Source organism: Panthera onca, chromosome C2 (assembly GCF_046562875.1).
Source record: "Panthera onca isolate mPanOnc1 chromosome C2, mPanOnc1 haplotype 2, whole genome shotgun sequence".
In the NCBI taxonomy this organism is placed as follows: Eukaryota; Metazoa; Chordata; class Mammalia; order Carnivora; family Felidae; genus Panthera; species Panthera onca.
The window spans coordinates 80,539,080-80,564,530 of NC_138347.1; the positions used below are offsets into that span (position 1 = coordinate 80,539,080).

At 46.5% G+C, this 25,451-nt stretch overlaps 2 protein-coding genes across 5 annotated transcripts in view; one reads left to right on the forward strand and one right to left on the reverse strand.

Moving 5' to 3' along the window:
• Window positions 1-20,040, forward strand: part of MASP1 (MBL associated serine protease 1) — a 63,501-nt gene extending 43,461 nt beyond the window's left edge. Inside the window, exons 11-16 of one of the 4 annotated variants that reach the window (XM_060639493.3) lie at window positions 9,908-10,045; window positions 11,454-11,567; window positions 12,453-12,638; window positions 14,400-14,467; window positions 16,419-16,518; window positions 16,948-20,040. In XM_060639493.3, coding sequence (XP_060495476.1) covers window positions 9,908-10,045; window positions 11,454-11,567; window positions 12,453-12,638; window positions 14,400-14,467; window positions 16,419-16,518; window positions 16,948-17,138 — 797 coding nt within the window. In that variant the 3' untranslated portion in view covers window positions 17,139-20,040. Of the gene's footprint in view, window positions 1-3,581; window positions 6,699-9,907; window positions 10,046-11,453; window positions 11,568-12,452; window positions 12,639-14,399; window positions 14,468-16,418; window positions 16,519-16,947 lie in introns of those variants that run through there. The other 3 variants (XM_060639495.3, XM_060639492.3, XM_060639494.3) reach the window with 3 other exon arrangements.
• ST6GAL1 (ST6 beta-galactoside alpha-2,6-sialyltransferase 1) overlaps window positions 1-25,451 on the reverse strand; it is a 485,891-nt gene that overhangs the window by 241,237 nt on the left and 219,203 nt on the right. The window lies entirely within an intron of this gene.

Consider the following 25,451-nt stretch of genomic DNA (forward strand, 5'->3'; position numbering starts at 1 on the left):
GCGTCAGGCTCTGGGCTGATGGCTCGGAGCCTGGAGCCTGTTTCCGATTCTGTGTCTCCCTCTCTCTCTGCCCCTCCCCCGTTCATGCTCTGTCTCTCTCTGTCCCAAAAATAAATAAAAAAAAAAACGTTGAAAAAGAAAAAAAAAAAAATTAAAAAAAAAAAAAATATATAGGTGATTTGCATTGCAATCATAGTGCACACATATATTCAAATCAACTTTCTAGAAAACTGTAGCCTCAAACACACTCTGTAGGGTGAAACAAATAATCCACACCAAAAAGAAAATTAATAGTCATGGCACAGAAATATACACTCTTAGTAAAAGCAAAAATAGCAGAATTGACTTAATTAATCAAGCAGAATTCATTAAAAGATACAACCATTCAGGACAGCACTGAGGAGTGATGCTGACCCCACCTACATATTTGCTGGAACAGCAGGAGCTTTGCAGTATAGTTAAATGTTGCGTGGCATTTGTATTTTACTGAATTAGAGTGTGGGGTAAACTGAGACAGTGTATTATCTGAACGGTACCTTTTAGTAACCCTCAATATCCACTCAGTAGGCTTCTATATGTTAGATATAGATGTTAAAATAGAAAGACTATAGGGTTGTCTACCATTATCTGTAAGAACCAAAGAAAATGTTAGCATTCTATGTTGGCCATCACAGTTGCTATGAGATCCTACAGAAGGAGGAATTCACTGCGTGTGGTAGTCTGGGAGTGGAGGAGTCAGGACTGGTTAGGAAGACTTCACTTGGGAGGGTTTTATACTTAAGAAAGAAGTTGGAGGAGGTGAAGCGGAGGAAAGGTCAACCCACTCATACCCTGGTGATCCCCATCATCTCATTCAGGCTTAGCCAGGAGCACACCCAAGGGCACAGAGCACACCCAATGTGAACCCTCAGAGAAGATGGGGAATGGTGGAGCTGTGGAAAACTGGAAAGCCAAATCCCCATGTTGCTAAAATACTATGTGGGCCAAAGGTAAAAGCATTGCAGGTGGATTCCATCCTGGGCAGCCATATTGCAACCTCTGGAAGGGGAAGAGGCATTGAGCTGGGAGTCAGGGGCTTGGGTCCTAGTCCTGGTGCTGTCATTTTCTTATTGTGATCTTTGGTAAGTAATCTCTGGGGCTAAGATTCCATACCTCAGAAGTGAGGGAGTAGGACCAAGTGATCCATAACATTCTATAACCTGCAATGGTTATCATCCTCTATATTTACACAAAGCATCTTGGATATAGTGAGTCATGAAATTCTTTTAACACCTGGTATTGGGAAGAACTGTGGTTTACCATTGGACCATGCCAGAGATTTCTAAATCCTTTCCTCCTAAGACACCAAAATTGAACCCAAAAGCAAACCAGAAAGGAGAAAGCCATTTTATTTAACATCATAACATCCACCTTTCCAAAGAATCTTATTAAGCAAATACTCTCTGCCCTTCATTTTACATGTGAGAAAACTGAGGATCGGTGAGGAGCACTGATTTATCCAAAGCTATTCACAAAGTTAGGGGCAGAGCTGGAAGATGAAGCCAAGAATTTTGCTGTCAACACAAGCAATGTTGAGCCATTCTTCACTCTATGTTTCATGGCATCCTCATGGACCCAGAATTCTAGAATATTATATTTTTGTTTTAAGGGCCCTCCCTCAGTACCTCCAGTGCTCTAGAGTCTGAATTTGGCTTCAGTGCAGCTGAAGCTCTAGTTTTTCAAGAAGATTCCTTTATTCCAGGAAAGATTGGATGGAAAAGGGTAGCAGCCAAAAAGAAGGTCCCATTTCAATGAGCTCGCTCAAGGCTTGTTGCATCATTCAACCTCTTGAAAGGACAAAAGCACATCAAGATGAAAAACAGACTTTAGTGCAGAAAATAAAACAAGAGTTAGAAGAAACAGGCTCTACTTCTGGCTCTGTCACTAATGACTTTGAGTATGTCACTTGCCTTCTCTGAACCTCGATTTCTCCATCTGTCAATTAGTGGTGCTCCAAGCTTCCCCAGCTCTGACATTGAAGAAAGGCACCATTCAGAGCTGGCTTTGTTGTAAGCATGAACTCAACCACAGGCATGTCCCTTACCAGATGAGGCCCTTTCAGCACTAAATGAGTTGTTGTGCAGGGCCAGTCACAGATTGCCTTGAGATGTCACCTTGTAGGCTGCTGCTTGTAATTGGGAGTCTGGCCTTCAACTCTGAAAGACCAGGCCACAGAGAATTAGCAAAGGCCAGCTCACATCTGGCCTGATGTGAAGGACAGAGTGCCTAAGGATCATGTCAGAAGCTTTTGGCATCAGGAAGAAGAGCATCTGAAAAACATTGGGTCGCTGAAAGCCTGACCTCCCAAAGTTGCCAAGAAAACACAAATATTCCTTGGTCTTTAAAGAATTGTTGAAAGTATCCAGAACCAAAGAATGTAGCCTGGCCATTTGCAACCAGGAGGAAGCCCACACTCACACCAGGCTCACCTCCCAAGCCTAAGAGCCCTGCTGGGAAGGCCCATGTGAGCTTGTTCTTGGCCAGCAGGGGACTGGTACTGAAGACCCTCTCTGCTCATGGGCCAAAGACATTTGGCTGCAGGAGGCTGGTGGTGCATGTGCATGCTCGGGGTACAACTCAGTGGAACGAAGTTTGATCAGACCTTTCTTCTTCCCCTGAAGGTACTACATGGTTCCTGGGTGCAATGATGGGTGGCTCAGAGCAGAGCCCATGCATCATTGCTTGTAGATTATGCCACTTTCCCCTAACCTTCGATGCCCTGGGCATGCATTCATAGCATGAGTCCTTTAGGCCAAAGAAGAAAAAGTTACAGAGCCCATGACCATGATCTGTATACATAATGAGGTACTGTGGGATATGGGACAAGACATTGATCTTAGAATCTAGTTAATTCCCCTACTAACTTAATGGTCATGTGTCTTGGGCTAATTGCTTAACCTCTGGAGAGTTTTACTCCCATAAAATGGGGATGGCCATGGAAAATGAAATAAAAATTGAGGGAATTTGGAATTTGAAGGATCCATGGAGATCATATTGGCCAACTGCTTCATTTAGCAGATCAAAAATTAAGAGACAAATTTACTTAGAGTCACACAGGACATAGGAGAGAGAAGCTGGGTCAAGTCCCCAGGTATCTTGACTCCCAGCCCAGTGTTTGCTGTGACCCGCTGGACAGTCTTTTAGTTTCCTTCCATCGCTCAAAGCCCATGACCTATGGTTTTCAGAACTTTTCTAAGTACCCACAGCATGGGCCTCTTCTGGAATATGAGCTGGTCAAAGCCAAAAGTGATGTTGGCTGGAAATGATTCAGGATGGTGAAGCCCCCACACATGAAATGGTCTGGTCTGTCGATAGCACTGGCTACAGAAGGGCCAGACCATACACAGGCCAGACCAGAAAGACAAGTCAAAGATGACACCTGTGCAGAACTCTCCCAGGCTAGTGTGGCCCTGTGATGTAGAGTAGGGTCCCATGTGGCATAATCTACAGTGAATGATGTGAATTTCTTTCAGCAGCTCTTTCCATATGTCTGACCTGACCAGTCTCTGTCTCTTGTCCCCATTCCCTCCTTCTCCTTACAGTGTGTGGTCAGCCCTCCCGCTCTCTGCCCAACCTGGTCAAGAGAATCATTGGGGGTCGGAATGCCGAGCCTGGCCTCTTTCCGTGGCAGGCCTTGATAGTGGTGGAGGACACCTCAAGGGTGCCAAATGACAAGTGGTTTGGGAGTGGGGCTCTGCTCTCCGAGTCCTGGATCCTCACAGCAGCCCATGTGCTGCGCTCCCAGCGAAGAGACAACACAGTGACACCGGTCTCCAAGGAGCATGTCACCGTCTACCTGGGCCTGCACGATGTGCGGGACAAATCAGGCGCTGTCAACAGCTCAGCTGCACAAGTGGTGCTCCACCCAGACTTCAACATCCAGAACTACAACCATGACATAGCTCTGGTGCAGCTTCAGGAACCTGTGCCCCTGGGACCCCACGTCATGCCTATCTGCCTACCAAGCCCTGAGCCCGAAGGCCCGGAGCCCCACATGCTGGGCCTGGTAGCTGGGTGGGGCATCTCCAATCCTAACGTGACAGTGGATGAAATCATCAGCAGTGGCACACGGACCTTGTCCGATGTCCTGCAGTACGTCAAGTTACCTGTGGTGCCACACGCTGAGTGCAAAACCAGCTATGAGTCTCGATCGGGTAACTACAGTGTCACGGAGAACATGTTCTGTGCCGGCTATTATGAGGGTGGCAAGGACACGTGCCTTGGAGACAGCGGTGGAGCCTTTGTCATTCTGGATGACTTGACCCAGCGCTGGGTGGCCCAAGGCCTGGTGTCATGGGGGGGCCCTGAAGAATGCGGCAGCAAGCAGGTCTATGGGGTCTACACAAAGGTCTCCAACTACGTGGACTGGTTGTGGGAGCAGATGGGCTCCCCACAAGGCCTGGGGGCGCTCCAGGTGGAACGGTGAGCTGACCGACTTCCTCAGGGCCTGCCTGCCCCACCCCAGCCCGAGTGAGTCTGCACACGCACTTCCGACAGCACACTCCACGTTACTCACCAGACCAGATGGAATGGAACGCGCTGTTCTCATCCTCCCAAGACAGCCCAGGGGCCCTGAGAGCCAGCAGTGTGGTATAGGAAAAGGCTGTATGAGAGACCTGGGTGCATGGCCCTGAGCAAGCCCCTGCCCCTCTGTAGGCCTCACTCTCCCTGGCAGCACAGTGAGGGAGACTAGACCTCTGGCCAATCCCAGCACTCCTCTTTGGGAGCACTTGACCCCGGTGGCCTTATGCACTCCTAGGCACTTACCAAACCCACTCCTTGCAATGTTGGTGTGCCCGAGCTGGGACCTGATTGTTAGAAAATCTTTCCTTATGTTGACCTGAATGCTGAGTCTGTATGTTTTCCCTGATCAGCCCTGGCACAGAGAAGTCTAGTCTCTTCTAGGGTTTTAGAAGACAGGGATCAGACCCCCGAGGCTCTGTCTCCTAGGGTGATGCCTTGGAGTACTTTTGTTCCTTAGGTTTCTCTCCCAAAAGCTTCTTGTAGTCCAAGCCATACGCCTGTGTTCTCTATTAAAGGAATTTCAAAGGACAACGAGAAAGCTGGGAAGGTGTTGTGGTGACCAGGAGGAGGAGAATATCAGTGGGAGGCCCCCCATCCCTGATAAATTCCTATTGTCAATTCTGAACACATCATTTAGACCCATATGTTACTCTCCAATATCAGCTGACAACATTGGCGTCCACACCTGTCGCTCCAGACAAGCATGAAGCAAACTTCCAGCTTTGAAGTGTATCATCTGCAAGGGCGACCTGAGCCCCAGCCCTAGGCATGGAGACCCAACTGGATTGTTTAGAAAAAGAGAAGGCCCACACTGTGTCCCGTTGGGCTTCTGGGCAAGAAAATGGAAGAAGGGTGGGCTCAGGACATTAGGAGTAACCTGATCTCACCAGACTGCCCAGCGTGCCTACAGTCTGAGCTCTTCAGAGAACCCACCTGGCATGGATGTTCAGAGAGATCCACCCCTCCGGTTTCCAGGAGCCCGAGTCATGGGAAGCAGAGACTTGCCCATGAAAGGCAGGGAAGAGAGAGAGACAGCCAAGAGTGTTGGGTTCCAGTCCCCTAACTGGCTGTATAACTTCTCACAAATCACTTTCCCTTTCTGGGCCTCAGTTTCCTCATCTAGAAAAGGAAGACATCAGATCCCTCTCAGCATTCTTCTAGTGCTAGCATTCAGTCTTCTGACTGCCAGAGCCTTTCCCTGGCTCTCACAGGGCTGACTGTGTTCCTCCTCCCCAGAGCTTGCTTTTCTGGAGATTCTCCGTCAGAGAAAGGCAGCCAGAGAAGTCTCTTGAGAAGAATTCCAAGAGAACATTGGGAAGTGTCCGCTTGTCCAATCAGTTCATGAAACACACTCCTATGTCTATGAACAGTGCACATAGAGAATGCTGTATTTTGTATATTTCATACCACAAGCTTCACTACTCTGCAAGGTGCCTCTGTGCTCTGTTTCTCCTGTCAGGGGTCTAAAGTGGAAATAAACCCTCTGTGGATAACAAACAGCCTTCATTCTGAGGTTTGGTTATTGTTGATGTTTGTGTATTTTGACCTTTTGAAGGAAACTGGCCCCTCATTAAGCTACTATCTCTCCCATTACAGAAAAGGTACAACTTTTTGTCATTTGGGCATCATCCAAGAAAGGGTAAAATGAGGAATGGAGTCAGTTATGGACATGTGTCCCCCCAGGCTGTGTGCCTTCACTGAAGCACCTGTCATTTAAGTCCTTAACTTCAAAGAGGCCAAACTAGCATGCAAGACAGGGTCACGTGCATCCTTGTCTCACACAGGTGAAAGCAGTGAAGTGTCATAAGAAGAGTAGAGATCACAGCAATGTGGGCACTTGAAGGCGGGAGAGTCACAGGGCTGAAGGGGATTTGGGGAGCTTTATAAACAGGCTGCAGAGAACACACCAGGAGACAGGAGAGAAGGGCCAGTGTGGATGAAGATCAAGCAGGGAAGCATGCCTGAGTGGAGAGGTGCATCAGGGAATCAGGGAAGGTGGAAGGAGTCTTAAAGGCCATACAATGGTTGCACTATGCCCTGTAACCAGTGACTCTCTAATTGGGAGTATATTAGAATCACCTGGAGTGCTCCTTAGAAATGCAGATTCCTGGGTCTCACTGGCAGAGGATTCTGAGGGTGGGCAGCACAGTGTGGGAAGTGGGGAGAGGGGGAAGGTGCTGGAGAAAAAGGTGCAAACCCGCCAGACCTATGGCTAAGCCAGTGCAGATGTGGGAGCTGGGGGAGTTTAAAACCTTCAAATGATGTATTCAGCAGGGCTCAGTGTATAGGCCTGGTGTGAAATAGTGCAGACATGGAGCTGGTGGGGAGGGGGGGCACAGCTAACCTGCTCATGAGGGCTCTCCATGGATGTGCTCATGGTTTGCCTTTGTTTGGGGTTCGTATCATAATGAAAATATCATGTTTTTTACACTATTGAGAACTAAAAGAATCCTAAATTATGCTTGACATTGTATATGTAGCTGGTCTCGAGCACTATCCTGTCTTGCGTTCTAATGTGTTTCAGATTTTTACTATCCTCTAAATATTAGGACTTTATGTTGTGACATATTGAGACACTGAGGTATCATGAGGTTACATGGAAACCACCTTGTGACATGGCAGGGAGGAGTCACATTACTCTCTACTTCCCCTGGTGATTTTTTTTTTACCAGCTTTAGGATGCAATCTATGCAGACCTTAACAGACATCTGGAATATCAGAGGGGAGAAGGTCACGAGCAATCCAGCTGGAGATGTAAGGAATGAATAAGCAAGAAGGGAATCACTGAGAAGTGAAGCCAGGTCAGAGATACTGATTTGGAATCCATCAGGGTACAGTAGGATGGCCACAGGAGATTGCTATTATCTACCGGAAGTGTCCAGAAGAATGGGCCAAGGACTGATCAAGGGTGCCACAGCATGGAAGGCATGGAGAAAAGAGAAACTCCAAGAAAGAGACAAAAAAGAGGGGTCAGAAACACAGGCAGAGAAGTGCTTCAGAAGCCAAGGAGGCAGTATCAGGAAGGGTACAGTAGTCAACAGTGCCAATGCCACAGGACAGTCTGAAGCTAACCTCCAGGCAGGATACTCCCCAGGGACAAGGACCCAGCCTCTACTGTCCACTCAGAGGCTCTAGGAAGCAGGGCCCCTGCTGTGTTTAAATCTCCAACTCTCCCTCCTCCTCCTCCTCCTCTCTTCTCTCTCTCTCTCTCTCTCTCTCTCTCTTTCTCTCTCTTTCCTTCCTTCCTCTCTCCCTCCCTCATTTCCCCCCTCTGTCTCCACACTTTTCCTAGGTTTTATCTCTCTCTCTTGAGGCAGGCAACTATCCAACTATCCTTACATCCACTTTTCTCTATGACTTACAGTAAAAATTATATGATTATATGCTTAGTTCTCTGGGTTTGGATTCCTTGAAACCTACAAATCTTTTACCACAATCCTTGACTCTTCAAATGAAAGTTTAAATTTCCAACTTTTCTTTCTACTTTGCTCTTTCAAAAGTCAGAATTGTATCCAGCCTCACCTAAAACAATGGATGCTCAGCTTTAATAATAAGGAGCCAGAGGACAAGGGGAATTCCTGGACATAGAGAATATATGACAGAAATTTTCAAATCCTGTTTTCCTACACATGAAAACATGTCTTTTGAAGTCCCATGTATGGGTCCAGAGTCATTCTACCTCCATATATTGTGTGGATCTACTAAATGTCCAAATAGCCACTTTATTTCCAAGTGTATGCACAGTCTGGCACTTTCTTCTTCCAAATCCACCTCCAAAGGAGAGGAGAGGATGTGGAGACTAACTGTCAATTCCTCTTTCCATAAGTTTGGCTATGGAAGGGAGGAGAAGGAGAGACTGTAGAATGAATGAGAAGCCAGGAAAGTGGAAGTGCAATTTCAGGATGAGAACACGGCCATGTTTTGGAGGTGTGGGCAAAGGAAAGATTCAAGATATCAGAGAGGGATGAGAATCTCCCAAGCCAGGTCCCCAAGAGTGTGGAAGTGAGAAGATCCAGAGTCCAGAATTAGTTCTGAAGAGAAAAAGGTTTATAGACAGGGGAAGATGGAGAGAGAATGCTTGGGAGAGTTCCCACCCAGTGGGCTCTGATATTCTGCTGGGAGTGGGGACAGGACATTAGCCTGAGACATTAGCCAAGGGCATGTAGAATGAAGCTACTGGAAGATACTGAAGATGCAGTCAAGGTTAAAGCACATCCATCTGGGATTTCCCCAGCCCTACTCAGCAGCCTGGTGACAGCTACCAAGAAGGCAAATGGCTACCTGGATCCAGGGGCTTAGGGTATGAGTGCTCTAGGAAGTCACATAGTAAGAGTTAGTGGTGCTGGATATGGTGGGAAAAGCCCTGAAGTCAGGAGACCTAGATTAGAATTTTGCCACTAACTCATAGAGTAGCTCTTTGCAAGTTAATTCCCTTCTTAAAGCCTCAGTTTCCTTAGGTGTATGATGAGAGGGATAGACTAGATGGTCTCCAAGGCTGTTCAGCTGTAAGGTGCTGTGTGTCTGTGTCTGTGAATCCAAGTCAGTGGAAACAATATGGATCAGGGAGACCCTTGGAGGGGTCTTCAACCCCCCAAGGCCCTGAGGAAAGGCTTCTCTGAAAAGAGATCCCCCTGGATAGAGCATGAAAATTCTTTATTAGTCAGGACTCTTTCATTCATGTAAAAGAAACCCAATACAAATAGCTTAGGGAAGAGAGAGAGGGCAGGGGAGGGAGGGAGGGAGAGAGTGTTTGTGTTATAGGCTCACATAGCTAAAAAGTCCAAATCACAAGACTTCAGGTATGGTTAGATCAATGAACCCAAATATCAGGATACAATCTCTCTCTTGCTTCATCCTTCATCATCTAGACCCACTTTTTTCCATTAGTAGCATCATTCTCTGAAGACTCTCAATGAAGTGATCATTGATAGATCTTGGATTATAACCAGCAGCTTAGCAACCCCAACAGAGAAAGGCCTTCTCTTTTTCTAATACGTTTAGCAAAATTCCCAAGGCCAGCTTTCATTGGGCTAGCCAGGGTTACATTCCCATCTCTGAGCAATTGTTGTCCCCAGAGGATGAGAGGATTTAATTCATTAGGTCTGGGTCACATTCCTATGTCTGGAAACAGATGTAAGATCATTCCAACTCAGGACATAATGGACTAAGAATGAGGGAAGAGTAGACCCCAGAGGAAAACTGGGGTGCTATTACTTAAAGTGCAGTGAATGCTGGGAAATCAAAAATAATAGATGTTCCTAAAAGACGATGATGAGCTCATACCTCTAGCAAAGAGCAAGATGAAGCCCAGAGTGTGATCTGTCCCTCCCTCCTTTGGCTGCAGTGTGTGGGCTCCCCAAGTTCTCCCGGAAGCTGATGGCCAGGATCTTCAATGGACGCCCAGCCCAGAAGGGCACCACCCCCTGGATTGCCATGCTGTCACACTGGAGTGAGCAGCCCTTCTGTGGGGGCTCCCTTCTAGGTAAGGAGATGTGGAAAGGGTGGGGGACCCAGGATTCGGGGACTGGGTGCAAGTGAAGGGAACCAACCTTCATTCTAGAGACTGATCAAGATTTCTTCATTGAGAATCACTGTCCACACTAGTAGCAGGACCCAGAAGGACAGTGTGGTAGGAAGAGTCCTTAACTGCAGCTAGGAGACATGTGTTCCTGCTCTAGGTTGCTCCTTCAGTCAACAAACACCTATGAAGTCCTGGTCAGTCTCTGGCACTGGGAAGGACTAAGTCAAGGAGTCAGACCCTCAAACATGAATTACAAGGCACTTATGTGCAGCTCAAAGGCATGGTGACTAGGGCTGTGGGACTGGGGAGAACCAGGAAACTCACCCTGGAGAAGTCAGGGAAGGGAGATTTACAAAGGCCCTGAGTGCCATATTTAGGAATTTAGATCTCTCCTGAAGGCTGCTGCAGATTTATAAACATATTATGGAAAGTTCTTGCCAGGGTAACACGGATTGAAGGAAGAGTGAATCCAGAAGCCAGGAATTCAGTGAGGTAGCCATTGCAATTGTAGGGAGGGAAGTCATTAGCCTCAGCATGAGGACATGGGACAAGGGAAAGAAATAAGGCAGATTCGAAAGGATTAGGAAATAGGACGGTCAGGATTTTGCAAGGAGTGAACGTGGGTGGGAAGGGCAGTAAGGGTGGGAAAGAAATGGCTGGCAGCTCTTCCCATTGCAGTTTGGTCCAGATGATCAAAGATCCATTCCAGCTCTGACATCATAGGAAAAATGAATAGCAACCTAGAGTCCCTGGCCAGTTCCTGGTCTGATCTCTGAGAGATCAGAAGGCATGAATGGGTCCACATCTGCCTGGGCAGCTCCCAGGCTGCCAGCCTCGTCTCTCACTGACTCACCTTCCTGACAGTACAGTCAGGTAAGGACATGTCCGTGCTAGATCAGTGCTTTTCAAACTTTAATATGAATAGGAATTACTTGAGGGTCTTGTTAAAATCCCCAGATTTTATTATAGAATTAATAAAGATTCTATTTCAGTAAATCTGAGGCAGAGCCTGAGAGTCTGCATTTCTAAGAAGTTCCCAGTTGAGGCTGATGCCTAAAGGGTAGCCAGTAAGCACAAGGCTTTTTGCGGACCCATCTTGGGCTGTGTGGAGTTCACCAAGCCCATAGGTTTAAGGGAGCCCTAAAATCCCATTGAAGATGTTCAGTCTTGGCCTCTTGGTTAGAATAGATAGATGAAATCACAGATTTAAATCCTCATCTTCAGATTAGGGTCAAATGAGTGTCTGAATTCGGGCTGTGAAACACAATGGAAAGGGGAAAGCCTGAAGTAGTCTGAAGCTCTCACCTCAAGGCAATAGAAGGCAGGAGGGGGAGTCTAGGGCAGTACCTATGTACAATTCTGTTCTCAGGCTCCAGCTGGATTGTGACCGCGGCTCACTGCCTCCACCAGTTACTCAATCCAGAATACCCAGCCCTACAGGACTCAGACCTGATCAGACCTTCTGACTTCAAAATCATCCTGGGTGAGTGAGGGGCAGGCTGACTCCTAAAGCCAACAGTGGTTCCGGGCATAGACTGTGTCCACTCACTCACTCATCAGGGCAGGACACCTGGGACGAAGAATGATCTAGAACTGGAGTCCAGAGGCCTCAGTCCTAGCCCAAGTTTATGATTTGCAGGTAGTGAGACCATGAGCAAGTCGTTGAAGTCCAGCCCTCAGTTTTTATAAGTAAAATAAGGATCCCAGTCTAGATATTTTCTAAAGACACTTCAGGCTTCTATGAATCCATGGTTTCAGGTAAGTCACACACAGATGATCCAAGCTGACCCTCTCTTTTATAAAATCTAGACCATCAGCTGATTCAGTTCGGTTCAGCACATACTTACCTACTGACATTATGCCGGGATCTAAGAACACAGTGTAATTAAGAGCCAGTTCCTGCACCCCAAGGAACTTACAGCCTACTATGAACATGAACACAGAAACCTCTAGTATAAGGTAGGAAGCAGAGAGTCCTATAGGAGGGGAACAGATGAGGTACCATTGGAATTCACAAGAAAGAGACTTCTAACTGAAGAATCTAACGCAAGAATCGGGGAAGCTTCATGGAGGAGGGAACACCTGACTGAGGCACTAAAGTGTGATTATATAGTTTGGACATGTGGCAATGATCATCAGAATGAGGATTATAAGGCAATGGGATCAGTTCAAGAAGAAAGCCAGAGGTAGGAGCCCATGACTTTGCAGAAGTCGAGTAAGGGGATGGCTGGGAAAAGAGCAGTGAGAGGCAGAAAAGGGTTAAGGCTGAAAGCAGGCTGGGTGGGACAGGGGGTGACTGGGGACAAGGTGTGATCTTACCCTCCATGTCTCCATTACCCCCATGCCTCATGGGCCTTCTCTTGCCCAGGTAAGCATTGGAGGCGCCGGTCAGATGAGAATGAACAGCATCTCAGAGTCAAACGCTTCTTCCTCCATCCCCTGTATGACCCCAACACATTTGAGAATGACGTGGCTCTGGTGGAGCTGTTGGAGAGCCCGGTGCTGAACGACTATGTGATGCCCATCTGTCTGCCCGAGGGGCCCCCACAGGAAGGTACTCTGCCGCACCCCTGCTCCTGCCTCTGCAGAGCAGCAGGTGCCTTCACAGGGACTTCTTCTCCAGCCCTGGGGAGGTTCTGGTGCCAGCCGAGACTGCTGACCATGTCTGCGTGATCCCTCCGCTGCCTCCCCTAAAACAGCTAAGTCAGAACCGGCTCCATGGCAGGACACAGTAAATAGGCAGGCTTGACCAGTACTGTAAATACTATGTCAGTCAGGATCCAGATGAGAAGACAGAAACCAGACTAGTTATCGCAAGAGAGAGAATTTAATACAGGGCATTGGAGGACTAGGGCAGTAAAGGGGGATACTAATGCTAATGTAACACAGGTAGTACCCACAGGAAGAACCCACCCCTCCTGGGGCTGGGGGAACAAAGGGGGGAGGGGGCAGTCACAGGACCTAGAAACTTGGAAAGGGGATTCAGAAGCCTGAGGAGAAAGCCCTGTGCTGAGGTGCTGGGGAAATAGCCAGGGCCAGCCCCCAGGGCTAGGGCAATGCCAACAGTAACAGCAAGGCTTCCTGGAAACGCCCCCTATTTCTGGGACCCCTCCTCCTCAACAAAGCACAACTCCCATTTTAGAGCCTCATCTGCAGCATCACAAAGCAGAGTAAAGAGGAAGCTTGGGCCCGAGAGACAATGGTTTCATCACCACACAGATTCAAAACCCCACCCTGCCATTTCCCAATTGGGTGACCTTGAGACAGTGTTAGACCCTCAAGGCCCTTACCTCTACACAGAGGATAATACCCCATAGGGTGGCTGTGATATTTAAGTTCAATAATACACTCAAACACACTGGCTTTCTTTTCATCTTGGTCTAAACCCAGTAGTGCCGCATCGTAGCTAACCTTCTTCGGTTTGATCAAGTTATAAAACATGGCTGAATAGAGCTGAGCCAACAGGAAAGGCACAGCGATGACTCTGCTTTATCAAATGTCATGTGCCTACCATGTACCAGTTGCTTTGCTTTTGTTAATTTATTTATTACTTCTAAAAGCCTGGTGAAGTGGTATTGTAGTCCCATTTTCCAGATGAGAAAATGAGTCCTCACAAGGTGAAGTGACTTTACCCAAGATACGGTTTGTATCTTCTGGGACCAGAAGCCAGGTTTTCCCTCTTAACACCCAATGCTGTTTCCAGTGTCCAGGCTCTTTTTCAAATGAAGAAATGATTGCTCTATCAGAGCTCAGCCCATTTCCACACTGTCTCAATATTTGCCAACTTCATAGACTTCTAGAATATCAGGGCTGGGAGAGGTGTTAGAGAATACCAAGTCCAGCCAATTCATTTTGTTTTATGGACAGGGAAGCCAAGCCTCAGCAAGGGAGGGAGGTGAGGTGGCTCCCCGAAGGCATCAGAGCACACTGTGGACTAGGCTGAACTTTTTAATTTCTCACCATTATTGATTGAACACCTACTATGCACCAGCACTGCTGGAGGCATGAGGATATAGCAGGGAAGAGAGAGAAAGCTGAGTCTACTAACTTAATGGAGCCTAAGTTCCATGCTAGTTGGGAGCAGGAGAAACTGGACAACAAATTAGCCAGCTAATGAGTCCTAGAAACAAATGTCCAAACCTCTATTGCAGGTAAGCTCCAACCCAGCAGTTCTCCTCTCCACCATGCTGCCGTTCTCCAAGGGGACAAATTCAGCCCTTCCTTCCCATGCAGGGAATGATGGGACAGCAAGACTCAACCCTCTGAGAACCCCACAGACAGCCTCTCTTCTCTCACTGTGTCTTCCTTCCTCCAGGCGCCATGGTCATCGTCAGTGGCTGGGGGAAACAGTTCTTGCAAAGGTTCCCAGAGACACTGATGGAGGTGAGGTTCAATTTATGCCCATAGAGAATGATGCCTCTGCCCTACATTGACCCTTTCTGCTCCATGTTCCCCTCAGGGATTTAGAGTTTTGGGTGAGAGAGACAAAAGGGGCCCAGACCCACCTCCAAAGTTCACTGGGACTTTGAACCCCAACAAGTTTGGTCTGTTTGTTCTACATGGGGCACTAGTCTCTAAACATTGTTCAGTATTTCTGTAACATATTAAAGACTCAGCTCATGGAAATTCTTCCAGAAAACAGCAGGCTTGGACACCCCAAAAGGTGACCCATCAGTATACCATAAAGATTCACATACCAGAGAATGGGCTAAAGAATGGGCTCTTGAGAGCTGCAGTTCTTGTAGTAATAAACTTGACAGTTGCATTTAGGAGTTCACATTTATATCATTTCATAAAAGAACACTGAACCAGAAGTAAGGAGCCATAGCTCCAAGTACTGGTTCCTACTAACTTGCTGGGTGATCTTAAACAAGTCATTTGCCTCTCTAGATCATTGTATAGTATCTCGAGCTGCAAAGTTAGGGGCAATGCTAGAAGCCCCCCCCAAGATCTGCCTGACTCTGACATGACTGGGGTTAGTGACTGCTACAGCTAATTTTTGACCTTTCAACATATGTTATTTTAACACACTTCGAAATTTCAGATTTGCAACAGCCATTCATCCTTTCCTTCACTAACTTCCAGGTACTTATTTGGTGCCTCCCATGTACCGGACATTGTACTAGTTACTAGGTATGCAGGGGGGTAAAAGGACAGATCATGTCCCTGGATCTTATAGGGACTGGATCTGCCCTTTTAGTCAAGTGAGGGGGACAGAAAGTAGTTACCAACATGATAAATGTGATGAGGAAGAAGTGCAGGAGGCTCCAGAATGTATAACAGGAAATCCAACCTCATCTTAAGGGTACAGAAGGGCTCTCCAGAGAAAATAACACTTTAATACCTGAACAATGAATAGAGGTCAGTCAGGCACTTGATGGTCTGCTGAAGATATGTGCTTGTGACTACTCTGTGCTTGTGACCGCTCTGCCCTATGTTTCTCTCCCCAGTGATTTGGGAAGGCCATGGCCCAAGAGGGACTGAAATGGCAAAGGTCAACAAGAACTATACTTTGGGGTCCCATTCAGTTCTTGGTGTGGGTAAATGAGACTCATATGTTTCTTCATTTTATCCCAGACATCTGCTCCAACACTTACCCCCAAGCTGAATCCAGGGCAATAATAATCACAATACCTTACTTTTACGTATCAATTTATTGCTTCAGTTAAAAAAACTATTCCCTGAGTATTGACTCTGTCCCAAGCTATGTAAGTAGAAGTGGACAAAATGCAAACCCAGTGTCCAGAAGCTCATACTACTGTGATGCCTGCTGTAAGGCAAGCAGTGGTAACCCCTACGGACTTAACATTTATCCGGTGTTTGTAATTTACAAAGTATCTGCTTATTCCTCTCCTCTTTGGACCATTCCATGTGATTCGTATGGCAAGTAGTGTGACTTCCGTTTCTCAGATGAGGAAGCGATCTCAGAGGTCTGAAAAGCAGTAAGTAAACTATATGCCGCAGGTCCCACAGCCAGCAATTGTAGGGATGGGGGCGGGGGGAGAAGATTGACCATGTTTTGTATACATTCCCATATTTGAAATAATGAATGTGCTAGGCAAGTATTATTACAGATGAGAAAAATGAGGCCCAGGGAGGGCAAAAGACTTGCTCAAGGTCGCACAGCAAGTTCATGACTAAGACTGTAGCAGAACATGATCTCCCCATTCTTCAGTGTTCCTTCACCTGCACAATAGGATAGTCTCTGAGACCAGGTCTAAGGTTCGACCTAAGCTCATCCAGGAAGGAGATGGGGAGGAGCCAGCTCTAGGGGTATCAGAACAGCAAGAACTCCTCAGCCAGGGGTAGAGCCAACAATGGCCTTATGTTGCAGATTGAAATCCCAATTGTTGACCACCGCACATGCCAAGAGGCCTATGCCCCTCTGAAGAAGAAAGTGACCAGGGACATGATCTGTGCTGGGGAGAAGGAAGGTAAGTCAAGAGGATGGCATACAACAGGGCACCACCAGCAATGGAAGGACTGGAGATCGTCCAGTCTTTAAGGCTGAACAGAGGAGGACTCAGAGAGGAATGGGGGAGGTCACGAGAGGAAGGATTCCACTGGAGAATTACACTGCGTCAGAGAAACGAGTGCTAAGAAATTCCCATCATTCCCATTTCCAAGCCCAAGGATTCCCCTATGAAAGGAGAGTCCCGAACCTGCCTGCAATAACTGAAATCACTGAGCTCTCAGGAGACCGGACAGAACTGCGGAGTCCAGGTTTGGGTCACATGGTCTGTTGCGCCCCCTCGTGTTCAATTCTCTGAACTGCAAGTCAGATGTAGGGAAAAGGAGGCTCCTTTGGATTTATTTGGGGCTAGGAAGGGGAAAGCTTTAACATGCATCTCCTTTTCATTTAGGGGGAAAGGACGCTTGCTCAGGTGACTCCGGAGGCCCCATGGTGACCCTGGATAAAGCGACAGGCCAGTGGTACCTGGTGGGCACGGTGTCCTGGGGCGACGACTGTGGAAAGAAAGACCGATATGGAGTGTATTCCTACATCTACTACAACACAGACTGGATCCAGAGGGTCACCAGGATAAGGAATTGAATTCTGTTCCTCACCCCCAACCGCCTGCCCCGGGTCACTCAGCAGCACAGGATAATTATCTGATGCAAGATGGCCACCCCTCACCTTTCACCCATTTCGTTCAGCCCACCCATTACTGGCCAATAAAGAGGTATCTCAGCCCCCTCTCCACACTCTGTAAAGGAGTAGAGTAGCTGAGTGATCAGAATACAAGGCTGAAGCCAGGCCCTATCACTTACTGACATTGCATCATTGGGCAGGTGGCTTTACCTCTGAATGGCTGTTTCTTTGTCCATATTATAAAAATGGCATACCTTACCTACCTCAGAAGAGTCTGATGAAGATAAAATTAATTAATATATACGTAGCACTTAGCACAGTGCAGACATAAGTCCTCAATAAACATGACTTAGCAAAAGTCATTGCGTTTACCAGGCAAATGAAGTTCTCCCACAAATCCCGTCGGGTCTTAGGGCTGCTCAGTGTGTACCCTTCCCCTCAACCTTGACCATCTCCTTCATCTGCCTGAAAATGTTCCATGATTCTTTGCTACCATGTACTTTTCTCAGTCCCAATCCATGTTCCCTATTAAAAAAAGAAAAAGTGACAAGTTTCTAAGTCCAATAGCATGTCCCATAGCAATGCGCTTGTGAATGTGAGCTGGACATGAAACTGAGAGAGTGCCCGAGAGAAGCAGGACAGGAGGAGGGGGGCAGACCAGGAGCAGTGGACTGGGAAGTCAGATGCCAGGTTTTACAAATAGCTCTTCCCCCAGCTCCTGTGTGGCTCTATGTCAGTCCCTTCCCCTCATCTGAAAGGACCCTCCCAGCTCTGACAGTCTAGGATCCAACAAAGACATGTTTCTCTAATGAGATGAGTTGAAGCTGAAGTAACCAAAAGGCAAAAATTACTTTAAGGTTCAACAGAGCTTTGATGCAGACCCAATACTGCATCCACTGCTCTCCCCATCCCCACCCCGTCTACCATGCCCTGGTTTCCAAGAATGTCACCTAGCAAAGTGCTAGCCAAGGGAACTTTCCACATTCCAAAGCAGAGCATCTGCTCCTACCCTTCCTGGGAACCTGAGCTGCACAAGGTCAGCCCTGGTAGGCTAGACTCAGACCCCTGAACCCTTCCTTCTTATGTCCCCAGCTAACCCCAAGCAGCAGTGCCACTGATTTCACACCCTGTCCCTCACCCTGAATGCCCTGGCACTGCAAGATCACAAGTGTTTCCCAGGCAGAATGCCTCTCCCCTCCAAGAACCACCTCGTCTCTGGGGAGACCTCATCCCCTCCAGAGCTCTGAGATTTAAGCTCTTCAAGGGTCAGAAGCCCCAGGTTCCTGTCTTCTATTTTATCAAAATTGGTCTTCATGGGAGATTCTAGTTCTTAACCTGCACTGCGGTTGGTGGACTCAGTCAGAACCTCTTGTTGGAAGATGAAGATACCGAGGGGTGAGAACTCACAGAAACTAAGCACTAGGCTGAGTGCTCAGGGACAGCAATTCACAGCCTGCTGCTGGTTCCATGAGCAAGTCATTCTACCTCTCTGGGCCTTGTGGTCCATGCTGTAAAGGGAAGATGGCAATGGGTACCCAACTTCATCAGATATATGTCAGACGAGCTGGAGCTCTATCTCAGACACCAAAGAATTGCAATGCAAAGTTTTGGAGTTGCTGTAAGACATTCCAAAACCCCATACCTTCCTACCTCACAGCACTGCCCAGGTGTCCCCATGTGCTAGGCTGTGCCGACGGGGCTATGGAGAATACCAAGTTGAGGGAAGCATGGTTCATGCCTTCCAGGAGCTCCTACAGGTGGAACTGACACATCCACAAGTGACTACCATGAACAGAAGGAACCCAGCCAAGTGCTATGTTTGGGAGCAGCATGGAAGCAAAAGAATAGCCACTCTGATATGGAGGCGTGCGAAAGAAGAGGGGACATCAGGAAGGAATCCTAGAGGAGATGATGTTGGCACTGACCCTTGAGGAGGGTGGGCATTCCCACAGGTAAAACAGAGGGAGGCATTCCAGGTGGAAGGATCACAAGAGTAAATGTCCACTCAGGTTTTCCTCATATTACACTAGCTTCTCCCACAAAAATGGTGGGTTTACTAGGCCTGGAACAGAGAAAGGACATTGTTCTGATTCTGGGATCAGAATCACCATCTGAAATAGCCTTTCTTCTAAAAGTCAGGCAACTATAGCGTTTGAAATAGCCTCAGGATTTGTGCATAAATACTGGCTTCTTGCTGGACCCAGTTCATCCTGTTATTTCCCCTTTATCCTTATTCTGAGGAAATGTCTAAATGTGCTCTGGAACTCCAGCTTACCCTTGATCAACAAGCATTTATCAGCCGCTGCACTGCTGCTGAGTTTCAAGAAACCCAAACTTCTCACAGAGTTATAGAAGCAGAGGGTTGGAGGGTGCCTGGGTGGCTCAGTCAGTTGAGCGCCAGACTTTGGCTCAGGTCATGATCTCATGGTTTGTGGGTTCGAGCCCTGCATCAGGCTCTGTGCTGACGGCTCGGAGCCCGGAACCTGCTTCGGATTCTGTGTCTCCCTCTCTCTCTTGCCCCTCCCCTGCTTGTGCGCTCTCTCTCTCTCTCTCTCAAAAAATAAATAAACATTAAAAAAAATTTTTTTTAAAAAAGAAGCAGAGGGTGGGAGTGTCTATTAGGACCATCTTATCTAGAGGTGGGAAACTCATTAGCTCCAAATGCAGCCCATTCCAAATTCAAAATGTGCTGCCTCTTAGGGTCCCTTTTCTATGTAACAAAACTCCACCTCCCTAGAATAGAGTTTGTAGCTGTGATTCCATACCATGAATGTTCTTTGCAATAATGATCATGCCAACTTCATTAGCAACAAATGCTATTGTTTTTGTGAGTAGCTACACATTTGTTCCAATAAACATCTGCGTTGAGTCAAAGAATCCTGTTTGGCTTGTATGTTTTTCATGCACTAATGATTCTGGTAAGTCGTACTTTCATTTATCAACACTTCTCTGAATCTGATTAGTATCACTGTACTATGAACAGAGATAGTGGGGGAGATCATATTGTCAATACAATAGCAGGTCTTAGGTTTTTCAGGTCAGTTCTGATTAAACACCTTGTCCTATTATTCCTATAAATTATCAAAATATTCCAGGATGCTTATCTTTGAGCATCCAAATTACATTTCTTGATTGTCATCCACTCCCAGAATAGAAAAAAAATTTTTTCATCATGTGTTCAATTGTTTGGTTCAGAAAATATGGCACCATGTCTATGAGTGCACTCTTTTGAATTGTAGTGTGTACTTTCCTTTTGCTATGAGTTAATCTTGTTCCGATGGCAAGAATCAGAGAATTAGCACCAACAAGAAGCCCTTCAAGCAATGATAGGTAGGATTAGGTAGAATTAGAGAAATCTATACTGATCATGTGGCAGAGATGGTGACCAATTTGGGTCTAGAATAGGTCTTGAAACCAAGAGACTTAGGTTCTAGTGCAGCATAGGTTGACTCTCTTATCCACTTAATTTCTCCATCCATTAACTGGCAGAAAAATCTTTGCTTTACCTGTCTGAGGGTTGTAGAATAAGATGAATTACCATATAGGAAAGAACTCTGGAAACTAAATGTAGCTCAAATATAAAAAGTTCTGTGGGAGATAATCACTAACATTTCTGAACATTCACTATCTGATTGAGACCACACTAAGCTCTTACATAATTCTCTCATCTATCTTCACAAAGTACTCTTACTCTCTTCTCCCCTTTTTACAGGCAAGAAAACTAAAACAGTGAGGTTAAAAATGTGGACCAACCTACAAACACCAACACCCCAGTAGCAACAAGCACACCTAATGTCCAGATTTTGGTTTCTAACACTATTCTTCAATAAAAGGAACGAGGGATCCTTAAAGAAATGGCTGATTCTAGGACTAGCACAGAAAATATACAAGATGAGCCTGGAGTATCTTGTTCCAGAGAATAAGGTAGTCACACACAGTGATGGGGGGTATGTCAAAGGGACACAGGAGCCAACTGGAAGATCTCTAATGACCAAAGCAAGAACACTTTGAGCAACAAAGCAAAACAGAATTGGATTGCAACCCAAAGTATAAAATACATATCCATAAGTGTATACTTACATGCGTAAGTTATTGAATGAATAAGTAAATGGGGGAGAATAGATAAATCTCCCATGAAGAATGCCAAATGGTTCATATAAATAATTTGCTCTAAAGGAGATGGAACATAATTCTCCCTCCCTTAAGTGTGGGGTGCAAATAGTGATTTCCTTCCAAAGTGTACAGTACGGAAATGGGGGAGCTGGGGGTGGGGGTGGCAAAGTAACTTTAGAGTGGAGAAACCTAACAAAAACATTACCCCAGCCGGGTGATCACAGTTAATATTAACAATGATAGTCATGTTGATAGTATATGACCTTGATATGTCCTAATGAAAATAGCACTGTATCTCTGCACTCCTCCTCCATTCATCTCATAACCCCAGCCTAAAATCATGAGAAACAGATCTGAAAAATCCCAATTGAGGGATAGTCTATAGAACACTTGACCAATACTCCTTGGAATTGTTAAGGTGATCAAAACTACTGGAAGTCTGAGAAACTGTCCCAGCCAAGAGGAGTCTATAATACGCTGAACTGTATCCCTAAAAAAGATACATTGAAGTTCTCATCCTCAGGACCTCCAAATGTGACCTTATTTGAAAACTGGGTCCTTGAAGATCCAACTAGTTAAGACAAGGTCATACTGGAGTAGGGTGGGCCTTTCACCCAATATGACTGGTGACCTTATAGGAAGAGAAGATGAGACACAGAGACAGAGACTTATGAAGGAGAACGCCATGTATGATGGACGCGGATAGAAGCCAAGGAAGGCCAAGGGTCACTAGCAACCACACGCTGGGAATAGGCAAGGAAGGATTCTCACCCCCCAACCCTATTCCCGAGGTTTCAGAGGGAGCGTGGCCCCACCAATTCTTGATTTCAGACCACTAGCCTCCAGAACTATGAGACAATAGATGTGTGTTGTTTTAAGCCATGCGGTTTGGGGTGCTTTGTCATGGTAGTCTGAGGAAACTAACACAGAGCCTAAGGATACTTGAAACTAAATGTGTGACATAGGACCCTAGATGGCCCCCTGGAATAGAGAAAGGAAATTAGGTAAAAATGAAGGAAATCTGAATCAAGGATGGACTTCTGTTAAGAATAACACATCAATACTGGTTTATTAATTGTGACAATTGAACCATATACTAACATAAGGTGTTAATAATAGGAGACACTGGGGAAGGGTTTATGGGAACTTTCTGTACCATCTGTACAATTTTTCTGTAATTATAAAACTATTTTAGGGACCTAGGTGGCTCAGTTTGTTAAGTGTCTGACTCTTAATTTTGGGTTAACTCATGATCGCAAGGTCATGAGATCAAACCCTGAGTCAGGCTCTGTGCTGACAGTTTGGAGCCTGCTTGGGATTCTCTCTCCCTCTCTTTCTGCCCCTCCTACTCCCTTGCTTTCTCTGAAGATAAGTAAACTTAAAAAAAGAACTGTTTTAAAATTAAAAGTTTCTATTTTAAAATGTGACCCAAGGTCCCTCGGTCAGGAGATGGGGAAACTGGGATTTGAAACCAGTTCTGATGGACTCTGGGTTCCACTGGCTCTACCCCAATGGTTCTCAAGGTAGGCTGCACACAGGAGGCACCAGAAACACCAATGTCTGAGTCTCAGCCCCCAGAGACTCGAATATAACCAGGAGTAAGTCTTGAGCATTGGTGGGTGGGATTAAAAGTTCCCCAGGTAACTCTAATGTGCATACAGTTTGAGAACCACATTTCTAAGCTATCCTGCCAGTATGTGGCTCCTGAAGAATGTTGGGAGCCTCTTTTACTCCAGCTTGGGTCTTTGACTTAGGTCATGTAGCTTTTGGGAAGCAGAGGTGAGGTAGGAACCCTGCTGCTCTAGCCCACAATCCAGAATGTTCTGACTCTCAGCCACAAAACCATCACTATGATATCTCTGCATGAGTATTTTCCTGGAAAGAACAGTCTTTTTTACTTTGCAATGGTAAACTGAAGAAGGGGAAAGTATTCCAGGCATGGGGGAACAGCATATGCAAAACAAAGGATATGAAAGGGCAGTGGATGTTTGGGGGAATCTGAATGACTTGGTGTTCCTGGAAAACCAGAAGAACTAGGAGAAAAGAGAACACCATCAGGCAGATATGAAGTGCAGGCCTTGTATGCTCAGCTTGGTTTCGGGAATGGGGAAACATTTGAGTTTTTTGAATCAAAGGGAGATATGATCACTTGACTTTTCCAATGAGGCCTTAATGCAGAGAAGTAACTAAAGGAGAAGACACCAAAGGTAGGGGATTCAAGATGGCTTCTGACATCAGGCAAGGGACCTTCTGGTCCTGAATGAGTGCAGGCTTGTATGGAGGGAGGACAGGAATCTGCTTTTCAGAGGTCTGAGAACCTAGGGCTAAGTCCAAAAGAGACACTGTTAAGAGATTCCCAGCTTCTGATAATACTTCAGGATGAATTAGCAGAGAAGCAGAGAGAAAACAGGGCATAGACCAAAACCCAAGGGCAGTAATGGTTTTCCAGGCCCCTGGTCTTTCTGTGAGCTGCAGGCATGAGTGTTTATCTCCAGAAAGAAAGCCATGGGCGTCTCTAAATTTGAGGGAAGGACACAAACACGGTTTTTGCAACTGTCTCCTGCATCTGATGTGTGTTGGCCTCTCTTTGGAGACGTTAAGAAAAATTGTTTGCATGTAAAAACACGGGCTCAATTCCCAGCAATGAGCTTCTGATGCAGGAAAAAGAGCCAAGACCCTTTCAACACCTAGGCAGATCACAAAGGCTCCAAGGGGGTCCCCTCTGAAGAATGGGGTATTAGGACAAGACAGTATTATGACAAGAGGAAGGTGTGTCAAGCCCGGATGGTGCCGCAGGGCAAGCGTGCTGAATGAACAGATCCGCGTGTGTGGGAACGCATCTCCTCCACCAACATCTGCCAGTCCCAGTGGAAGCTTCTGCAAATGAACAGGTTATGACCCCAAGCCATACCACAGGCCAGAATCAAACAGAGCAAGCCCTGGGAATCTGGAGGGCACCGTGTAGATGTGGTCCAGACCCAAGTTTCAGAAGATGCTGACCTATTTTGAAAGAGAAGACCTACACTTCCCCCTGAGCTATTTATCCTGTGACATTATTCCATCTAGCCCATCTCCTGACACGATCTGGTTGATTTCATCCATGCCCAAGTTTAAGTGCTCACACATGGCCCAGGCCTGCCAACGGGATCCAAGACAACAGAATCCTTCCTTTAAACAACTCCGACAACATCTTCCTTTGGTCTGAGTTTGTGTGTCCAATGCCCAAACCCATCCTGGCTGTCTAGGCCTCCCACAAAGCCTTTTTAATTTGAGTGCATTTTAAAATTATGAAACACTTCAAACACACTGAGAAGAACAGAAACAAAAATCCCTGTCCTGCTCAGACTTGACGAAACACTTCCCGCGCAAGGGAGAGGGGCAGGACTCCCATCCAGAGAGCAAGCTGGAGCCATGACAGAGAAGGTGCTTTGGGCCAGGGGGAAGAGCTCTGCACCTTGACGCTGAAGACCTGGGCTCCAGTCCAAGCCCTGCGGCTTGATGGCTCTGAAAGCTCAAGCAAATCACATTCTCTGTGCCTCAGTTTCCACAGCCCCTGGTGGATTGCTCCTTCTTTTCAACCTCTCTACTTAGAGAGCCCCAGACTCAGTCCTTGGCCTCTTTTCTATCTAGCCTCACTCCCTGAAAAATCTCAGCGAATCTCATGACATTTCATATCACGTAGATGCTGACTGCTCCAATTATCTCTCCAGCTTGCGCCTTTCCTCTGAACTGCTGTTATGAACATTCCACTGCCACCTTGCATTTCTTACATTTAATGTCTAACAGAATGCCTACAACACATATCAAGCTTTACATGTCCATAACCAAGCTCCTGACATCGCCCCCAAATCTATTCCTCGCATAGCTTTCCTTGTCGCCGAAGGGGGTTGGCCAGGCTAAAAACCTTGGGGCCTCTTTGGCTCCTCTTTCTCTCATGTCTGAGTCATCAGCAAATCCTCTCAGCTCCACTTTTAAAATATACCCAGACTCAATCCAACTTTCCACCTCACTGGAACAGGTCATAATCACCTCTTTTCCTAGATTACTGCAAGAGCCTCCCAGGTAATCCTCCCTCTTTTATTTACTCCTCTATGGTCTTCTCAACATGGTGATGATAAATTAGATGACATTACTCCACTGCTCAAACCCTCTACTGACTTC